At 34.6% G+C, this 10,191-nt stretch overlaps 1 protein-coding gene across 1 annotated transcript; it reads right to left on the minus strand.

Annotated features, from left to right (window-relative positions):
- Positions 1-179: 179 nt before the first annotated feature.
- Positions 180-10,062, minus strand: LOC109054694 (UNC93-like protein MFSD11). The gene is made up of 14 exons (XM_042720065.1): positions 9,757-10,062; positions 9,083-9,242; positions 8,160-8,215; positions 6,483-6,590; positions 6,315-6,394; positions 5,706-5,802; positions 4,758-4,816; positions 4,423-4,567; positions 3,950-3,999; positions 3,699-3,764; positions 3,486-3,611; positions 3,188-3,362; positions 2,891-3,026; positions 180-1,971 (listed from the first exon to the last, which is right to left on the minus strand). Exons 2-14 carry the CDS (start codon positions 9,170-9,172, stop codon positions 1,819-1,821), a joined length of 1,341 nt encoding a protein of 446 aa, XP_042575999.1. The 5' UTR covers positions 9,173-9,242; positions 9,757-10,062; the 3' UTR covers positions 180-1,818.
- Between the last annotated feature and the right edge of the window lie 129 nt (positions 10,063-10,191).

The following is a 10,191-nucleotide window of genomic DNA, read 5'->3' on the forward strand; positions in this document are numbered from 1 at the left end:
TACTGATATTTTGATGATTTTCTTTCCTCACGAAGGGCTTCCTTTTCACACTAAGCCAAGCACTAAAACTAGAATGTGGACAAATAATAATCAAAAGACTTAGTAAAAGTAATATACTACATCTTGATGATCAGTGAAAAGGTCTGTGTAAATGAAAATACATAGACATGTACACATTATAATAACAATAATAATAATTCTTTATTGAAATGCATTAAAACATCAAATCAAACCCAGTAGGTTATAACATTTCATATTGACTGTCAATTACAAATGCAAAAATCAAATGGTGTCACAAAGAGGATTAAATCTAAAAACAAATATTTACAATATGACACATAAATTATTGCATAACTGCAATCTAATGAAATGTAGCTAGTGTGTAGCAGGGGTGTGGTACAAATCGAAATTACACATTAAAACATACAAAATGCATTATGTATTATTCATAAGATATTTGTGTAATGTTCAGCACATTTTATGCAATGTAAAATGTAATGTAAAACTTGCTTCGATAATAATTATTTTTCTTTATTATAGGAAACAATCTTAAAAAAGTCAGATTTACTAAACAGCATTTATTTACACATTGGTTTACAACAAACAGCACTTTTGTGATGTATGACCACATGTTATAAAGCCTAAAAGACTTGTGTCTTCAAGACATTTGTCATGAAGACGACCTTTGTGTAAACATTATTTAAACCGGTCTTGTGACAGAGTCCTCATGACATCACTGTCTGGCTGTCTAATACTTTCAGTATCTGAACCAGTTTAACTGGTAGGGTTTTAACAACTTTAAAATGGTTCACAATCGAGAACACAGAGTGTATACAGTATAAAGTATCCTTTTAGAAAAGAAATCTGAAAGTGAACTGGCATGCCATTAGCCTTTGAGAGTTAAAGATCCTATAAAAATCTTACAATTATCCAGCAGGACCCTGAGAGAAATGCTTTCTCAGCTGAAATGATATAGCTCCACTGTGTGTAGACAATTCAGTTTCTTATACATATATATACTGTATATGTATAAGAGACTTCTTTCAAAAATATAAAACACCTTAATGATTCCAAATTTTTGAGCAGGAGTTGTGTGGTGTATAGTGGTGTACATATATTTCAGTTTAGAGGTTAATTACTGAGCCATCATCTGATTGTCACCAACATTATTTTACACAAGGTGCACTTAGTATTTTTTCCTCATTGTGTATTTGTTAAGCACATAATACATATAAAGAGATGGATAATACTTCATAAAATCCATTTAAAATCTAACACGAGAATAAGGCGCCAGTCATATCAGTAGCATAATAAAAGCTGTTATATTTTACATGGAGCCGGTCCAGTCATGGGGGCAGATATGAAATCACATGACCAGCTAAATACTAGTTTTATCTTGCTAACCCAGCTGTTATCTGACACTTTCGCTCATGGAATAAATAAGACAAGGGGAATTCCACTTTCGCTTTTGCATGATGCTGTAACTATGTCGTTAGGTGTCAGTATAAGATGACTGCCACGTCAGCCAACACAACATAAGCATATCTAAACCAAGTGCAGCTTTAATATATGTAATATCATTTGATATATCAAATTTAACGTAAAACAATTCCAATAAAGATGGAAAATTGTAATGCAGCTCCAACTAGCAATTTTCTATCGTAGAATGTAAATAAAAAAAATAATAACCATTGTAATCCCATTTGTATATTAAGGTCCCAAAGTCCAACAAAAACAAAGGCACTTTCGCACAAGTCACGTGTAGTGACTTTTTGTTGCATCAAATTTACTGAAATGTGTCCTGAGAAAGACTCCAACCTAATACTCCTGCGTGTCAGCTGACATATTCTGCATCCTCTCCACCATGAAAAAACACAGTGTTCCCGTAAATCCCATGACGACCATCACGAGGAGCTGCCAGGTCAGCAGAATATAACCACTGTAGAAGAACGCCACAGCTGCAAAAATAGACTGAGAGAGGGAGCGTTTTATTGACACACTGAATCCAATTCATATCGAATACACTTCACCTTATTTATTTGCCACTGAAACTTTAAATACATTTTATTCATTAAGAAGGTCATGGGTGTAGACTTCATCAGGGAAAAATAAAAAGCTTTTAATGAAGCACAGAATTTTTTTTTTTCAAACTTTCAGAATCTCTACACACTAATCAGATATTCTACTGCCATAAACCAGCAGTTCTCAAATTCTCAAAATACCATCATCCATGCAAGTAGCCTATGATGTACGAATGCATTGGTCTACTGATTAGATCCACAAAGGTGCACACACGTTATTTTTTATTTATATATTTCATTTATTTAATATATAACACTCAAGCACGCACTTTTCTTTTAAGAAGTTTCTTATGCTGACCAAGGCAGCATTGGTTTGAACAAAAACACATTAAAACAATAGCATTGTGAAAATAACTAATTTATTCCTTGGATGTCAAAGCTGAATATTCAGCATCATTACTCCAGTCTTCAGTGTCACATGATCCTTCAGAAATTATTCTGATATACTGATTTGCTGCTCAATTTCTTATTGGTATCAACAATTGAAAACGGTTGTGGCGTTTAATATTTGTATGAAAACTGATACATTTTTTCAGGGTTGTTTGAATAGCTTTAAAGAAATAGAACGTTTAAAAGAACAGCATTTATTTGAAAGAAATCTTTTGTAACATTATAATTGTCTTTACTGTCACTTTTGATCAAATAAAAATATTAATTTAAAAAAACCTTTCTTATACAGTTCCTATTGCCCAATATTTCACGAAACAGTATTATGCAAGCAAACTGGCCTGTGTTGTCTTTGATTCAATAATAGCAGGCTTGTTGATCTCAAGTAAAATATGATTTAAATAAATGCATACTGTAGTTACCTGTATGAATTTGAATATAGCAAAGGCTGGTGCGCTCTGCTCAGCAAACGCCCGGCCCAGAATGCTGTAGAGCTGAGTGTTGAAACAGCTGTCCCCAAGACCCAGCAGGAAGCTGCACAGCAGGGCGATGGACACGCTACAAGAGCGAATATATCAACAGAGCAAGATCAACAATGCAATACTGCACTCTTTAGGAAACACAATTTAGCACAACAGATTATCCAAACCAGCTTATACTGGATTCAGTGTAATGCATTCCCTGCCAGTTTTTGTGTTTTGTTTTAAATGATTTATTACCTTGGTAGCAGATATGGCTTATGCTGTGAGCTTGTTTGGAAAACCACAGGTGCATCATCTGGTATGTTGAGGAATATCAAGTAGAAGGCCACAAAATGCACAACCATCCCTAAAAAGACAACTGAAGTGCGCCTGAAACGGTTGTTCTTCAATACAAGGCCAAACAATCCTCCCCCTGCAAACAAGAGACAACATCTAATCAAAATCCAATACTATTAAAGAATCCACTTGTCTTTAGATGTCCATAATACCAAGAGTAATCAAGGTAGATGCTTCTGCATACTGGAAGTGCACTGACCAACTATTTCTCCGATTCCCACCACAATGCCTGAAATGCCGATTAAGCCTTTTGCTGCATCGCCAAAGTGTGTCGTAGCTCCGATGCAGGTGCCATAAACGCCACTGTAAAATGACAGCTCCAAACCTCAACGAGACAGCAGCAATCAAAACATACTCATCATGCTCAAATGCTCATGGGATCAATGGCTGTTCCCTTTAGTGATGTCCTTACCACTGTATGCCATGCAGAAACTTAATAACAATATGGTTTTTGTTTTGAAGATTGCCAAAATCGTCTCTAAAGGAGGGAAAAAATACAAAAATAAATAAGTGTATGAATAAAGTAAAAATACAAATGATGATGAAGCACTAGAATAGATGTCCACATTGATAATTTGTGTAATAATTATTTGATAAATTTCCAATTTTATTAAAAATAGCAGATCATGTTACAAATGTGAAAATTAAGCCAAATTTACTCACTAAACTCCGTTTTAGCTTCCGTCACAGCAGATGTTGCTCTTTGTTTATACCTAAAATAACATTACACAAAAATTTATATCAGCTACCAATGAGAAATCAAACAATAAGTATCAGTAAGTAGCAACGTTTTCCAACAAAAGTTTATGAATTTATAGTTGGGGTTAGCATGGTTATCATTTACTGTAATTATTGGACATTAAAAACCATTTCAAATTATTTGTTGCATTTTTATTTATTTGTCTGTTAAAATGAAGAACATATAATCACACATGAATTTATTTTTATTTTTTTTCTGTGCTGGACACTAAAAATATCGGACGGACAAGTATTAATCTGAATTTCTGGCCAGATTGGGAAGCAGAACAACCTTATTGTTGGATCTGTGAAAGGAAATGTAAAACTTTTTTGTTTTTGTTGCAAAGTGGAAACTCTCATTCACTATCACGATTCACTAAATGAATGAGTGAATTTACTTCAATCTCGTTGATAACAGAGAATGGCCCTCCTCTTCAGAGAGAAGCTCTTCCTGCTGACAGACCTTCCTCAATGCAAGAAAACTCAGTGTCCCGAGTGCTGAGATAACCAGCAGAGCAATAAACATAATCTTTCTGTCTCTATCTGTGGAGGAAAAAAAATTTGACAGAAAAAAATCAATTTATGCTTAAATTTTGAAATATTTTTGTCATTTGAGAGTTATTATATATTGTGGTTAGCAGAGGTTAAATTAGTGATGATTAACTTAAGTTAAATAAAAGAGTGGACACAATCAAGCTTTTATCAAAACACAATTTTCAAACCATCATGTTACCTGAAATTTCAGTTTTTCCTTTCCAATCAAAATAAACGTATAGATTTCCAAACAACATACTGGAAAGAAAACACAAATAGAACTTTTCATACAGGAATCATGGACAGTTTTAGGGGGTTAAAACATAGCTCTTGATGGTTTTACTGATTTGGTTAGTAAGTTTGCATAACTCCTCCAATATCACTTATTTTCTTCAGTAAAACACAAAAGGAGGGCTTAGGCAGAATGTCCAAGCTGCCATTTTCCATACAAACATAAATAGAAAAAGTAATATAAATAATATAAACAAATTAAACTAAAACTAAAAAAAAAAAAAATTATAAAAAAATGTTACATTAGTTTAAAAAACATTATTTTAAAAACTTAAACTAGCTGCCAAGGCAGCATATCTCTTTGTAATGAAGATTAATATGATGTTAAAATAACTGAAATAAAATGAATTATTTAATTAATTAAATTATAGACATGTTAAAAGACTCACAACAAAATTACTAAAATGAAATTAAATTAAAATGAATAAAAATGAAAACCAATTCAAAATATGAATAACTCTAACTCTTAAATCTCAATTATATTAAAATACTAAATAAAATAACACTGAAACATACCTTGGAATATAGAGTAATATGGACTGTATTTATGATGTTCTTGTTTTATTTTTAGAGCTTGGCCGTTAAAATTTACTTTCATTTTATATGGACGAGACAAAATTGGACATTCTGTCTAATATCTCATTTTTGTGTTCTTTCACAGAACAGGAGTTTGGAACAACATCTAGTATGTTTGGATGAACTACAGCTTTAAGAGACAGAGTTATACATCTGGATGCTGCTGATAATTATCATTCCATATTAGTATACTGTTGATGATCACAGATGATTAAGGGTAACATATTAAAGTGAATCTCAGATTATAATTTGGGGTTAATTGCTCCTGTCTCTTCCTGACCTGCACTGCAGTAAAGCCCAAAACAATCCTGTGTTCCTGTTGATGGTGGAAGCATCAGAGTTCTCCACTAGAAAGTGCCCTTGAGCTGTCCAAAGCACTGTGGACAGAAAAAAGGAATTAGAATGATGATTCAAAATGAGATAAATAAAGAGCTAATATGAGCCATGTTGCACTACTTAACTATAAATACCTCTTAATAACCTTTAACTGTCATTTAAATTATTGCCTGCAATTCGTATTGACTGACTATAATGGATTCAACTACAGTATACTACCTTCTTCTGAGCCTGCCTCTATCACATTGCTTAAGTGGGTGAAGGAATTTAAGAATGTGAAACACATACTTCTGCAGAAGTGTGTACTATACACAAAAAAATAAGCACACTAACTGAGAAAATGTTGCAGTACTGCATACAAGCATTGTATTTAATGAGAAAAAAACATTGAAATAATTATGGGGCTAAAGTAATATATCTGATGAACAACTCTTGGATGGCCTGAGGGTGATAACTGACTGAACAGTTTTGGGTGAACTATTAAGTCAATGATTAGCTTGCAGGTGATGAAATATTTGATGAACTTAAACATGTGTTTTAAGTATCTACTTACTGGCTGCTCCAATGCCAATTATCACGGATGTGAAATAAAAGGACCATGTGGATGGAATGATGAATACAGCTATATAACCACTGAAAAACACACAGAAGTGAACAATACAGACAACGGTGGCATGGTGACTACAAGATGAACAGTCACAAAGAAATCTGGGATACTTGCCTATAAAGAACTCCACTCAAGAACATTGCAAACTGTGGTCCGATTATTGCAACGATAGTGGGAGCTAACACATTGCAGAATGAAAAAACTCCATATATTATTCCAAGGCTATAAAAAGAAAAAGGGAAATTATTGGATATCCGATTTCATCATTTCTACACCTAGATTTTATATCGCAGCACCTTCCTTTTCTGAAATTAGAAAATGTGATATCACTTTTTAGCCTCTACTTGTCTTATTATTGATATTGCACTGTGAATGTTGTGAATCACTGTGAATCTTGATGTGTTGAATTAGATTGAAACAAATATGTTGTAACTAGGGGTTGCACAGACTAATCAACTAGTGGACTCCAATGCTCTGCCATGACGCTTTAAGCTTGACGTCGACTAGTTGCTGGTCCTATAGAGGGCGCAACAGGATAAGAAATCTTTGAAGGACTTCCACATTTATGCTCCGTTTCCAAACAGTTAAAATGACAAATAAGTGCATACTGTGGGCTCCACAGGACAAGTGTGATTATATTACTGGATGCTCGAAACTGAACGGGAGAATGCACGTTTTAAACAGCTTATTGTACAGGTAATTCAGCGTGGAAATGTATAATTATGTGTTGTGTGATTTCTAAAAAAAAAGTAGCTTAGAAACTGAAAAGTTCAAGCATATATTTCTTAATAACTAGATTCCACAGCTTCACTACTACTAGAGTAGTCTCAGCCTCAGACGTCACACCCACGGACCGTTGGCTGAACGTCTGATGCATATGGGACACAAAAGTGGAAACACTTCAGGAGTGTCGAAGTCATCATCGGATTGGTTGAATTCTACAGGAATTCCGTGAGACGTGTGTGTTGCTTTCTTTAACATTCCGCTTGGAAACAAAGATACCGTGGCGCCAAACCCCCTCACGAAAAAAGAAAGCCGCTGTGTTTACAACTGTGACGATGAGCGCTTATCAGGATCAACTAAACGCTGGATTTTCAAAAGCATGTGAAATATTTAAAGTTCGTGGCATAGAATCTTTAAAATATAGTTTTCTGTTATTGTGGCGACATTTTCACGCCTCGAAACGTGAAGATGAACGAAACGAACTGTGATTGGTTGTTTGACATGTTGGCCAAACAGCCTCATGGGTGGGCCTTGGCCAATGAAAGCTGCCATAGATTCCAGACCTTCAATCTTGTGGCTGCACAAGACTACTACTAGAGAGACACTGCCAGGTAGAATTCGGTCACACATGCAATCGCTTTCACTAATGCATTCATATGAATGTAATCTTTACCGTGCTACTTTATCTGTATCTGGTTTAGAACGAGCAGAAATCTGTGAGAACTATAATGACCCAAGGACAAATGAACTGTTATACGAGCTGTTATACGAGCAATAGCCATGTGGGCAGCACTGTGTCATATGCCATAGCTGTGCACAAGGTGTTCTTCCATTGTGTGTTTTTCCATTAATGACATCATCAGCGACTAGTCGACTTCGAATCGACTTTCATCACTTAAAAGTCGACTTAAAAAAAAATCAGAAGTCGTTCAACCCCTAGTTGTAACACAATGGCACAAGCATTATTTTTTATTTTACCATGCAGTGTATTATATTTACATATCCATCATAAACCTCTAAATTATGAAAATGGGATATGGTAGAAAAGGTGAAGGACTGAGATCTTACCTGTGATAGCCACTCCCAGTAAAGTTAGTGCTATTCAAGCTTTTCACCACTGTTTGCTAAAAGGAAATAAATAAACAAACTAAATTTTTGCTGTGGACCTAAACAGCCCTGTAGCATGACAAATAAAGTTTATAAAATGTTAAATAAAAACTTCATGTAGTGAATATGAACTCATAAAATCTACATGTATTTAAAAAGTAAAATAATTATATATAAAAATAAATACTATTTAAAATAGTTGTACATGAAGCATGTATACTGCAAGACACTGCTTGATATGTCAACTACCATTATGTCACTGTGAATACTTTAAAAATCATTTTGCACTGAAACGTTCAACACATAGATTAACCCCAGAGAACCTATGAGAAGACATCCTTCTGTGGTTAAATTGAGTTTGTGGGTTTTTGGATGACTGTGAGGTTAACACGAGTCCACCGTGACGTATAAATTTGTTTCTCCCATTAGACATGCAGGATAATTCATTGACTGATGGGGAAAATCAAAAACACGAGATGCGCCTGACCCAGATTTACCTCAACAATAGACTGTTTTACAGATAATCTAAGTGAAAAACTTCATTGAATGTTGCTTTTCACCAAAAAAAAAAAATTGAGTTTTTTAAAAACAAAACTTTTTACCATGTACCATAGTATTGTTACGCCAATAAAACTGTGTGAATAAAATCACAACAAATAACTTTAGTTTTTGCTGTATTTTTGCAGAAACTATTGTTAATAAAAAGTTAAAACTGCTGCAAACTTTAAAGGCTTGCAATTCTCAAGTTATGGCTAAAATTTCAGTACAAAAAACAAAACAAAAAAAGAACCTTTCAGACATATTTTGAAACATAGTAGCATAACGAACCATCATATCTCTCAGTCTAATAGCTTACAGCATGCATTAGGAATGAAACAACTTACCTCGATATTACCGCAGGTGGTGAAGGCTGTAAAAATGAGCAAAAATCCTATTCCCAAAATAACAACATTATACGTCCTAATATCCGCCATCCTCAGCTCATTTAAATCCTCATGTAAAAATGTTTCAGTGACTGTGCCTTAGTCCATCCAGGAAGGCAAACTGTTTGAAAACAAACCAAGTTGAGTAATTAGTTATCTACAGCATGCATATTACACTATTATTGCATTATATCCATTACAGCAGTAAAACGTACAACGTTAATACAAGTTCGTGGTCACAGACGTGCACGCGCCTCGTGACCATCAAGTATGAGATGAAAATTGCTGGAATGCAAAATCCACGTGATGGTTTCCGTGGCAACTTCAGAAGAAGAAGCATGGCGCAAAATAAAAATAAAAATCCCAAAATATAAAAAGCATAGACAGACAGACAGACAGACAGACAGACAGATAGATAGACATATAGATAGATAGATAGAAAGAAAGAAAACCTATATGTACGCTGCTTGGATTTATTGTGTAAAACGTTGATAATGACCTCATAAATTCTCTTTGTATCGTTGATTTATTTAATACATTTGAGTTGTAGGCTATCCTTGAGGTTAGCTACAGCACTGTGCTAGTTAGTTGCACATGCTTGCTGTCAATAACACTGTATCACTGCAATAACTTACCCGATTCACAAAGCCAAACTTCAACACGCAGTCGCTGTTGCTGCTGCATCGGTCACGATCGAGCGATCTTTAAAAACAGCAGCGATTCACTGTATGTCTTATGAAGATCAGAATGTGCGTGAAATGATCTGTACTTGTTGTTTACATATCGCTTTCAATTCAAAGGTTGTCGATTGTGTAAGCGCTGAAAGATCACCGAATCTCAAGGTAAGGCAGGGTAAGTTCACGCGTAGATCTGTAAGCAATATCCACAGAGCGCGCGTCAGTCGCTATGATGTGGAAATCATCCAACGCTGACAGGCTACGTCACATCTGGGATCCTCGCTATGTTCTTTTCTTTTTGAATTACAGCAAAGAATACAATTTAGAAGCAAAAAGAAAATAAACAAAATATTCCAAGAGGGCCACAATATGAAATTCAGAAATCATAGTAGG

This window comes from Cyprinus carpio, chromosome B3, assembly GCF_018340385.1.
Source record: "Cyprinus carpio isolate SPL01 chromosome B3, ASM1834038v1, whole genome shotgun sequence".
NCBI lineage: Eukaryota > Metazoa > Chordata > Actinopteri > Cypriniformes > Cyprinidae > Cyprinus > Cyprinus carpio.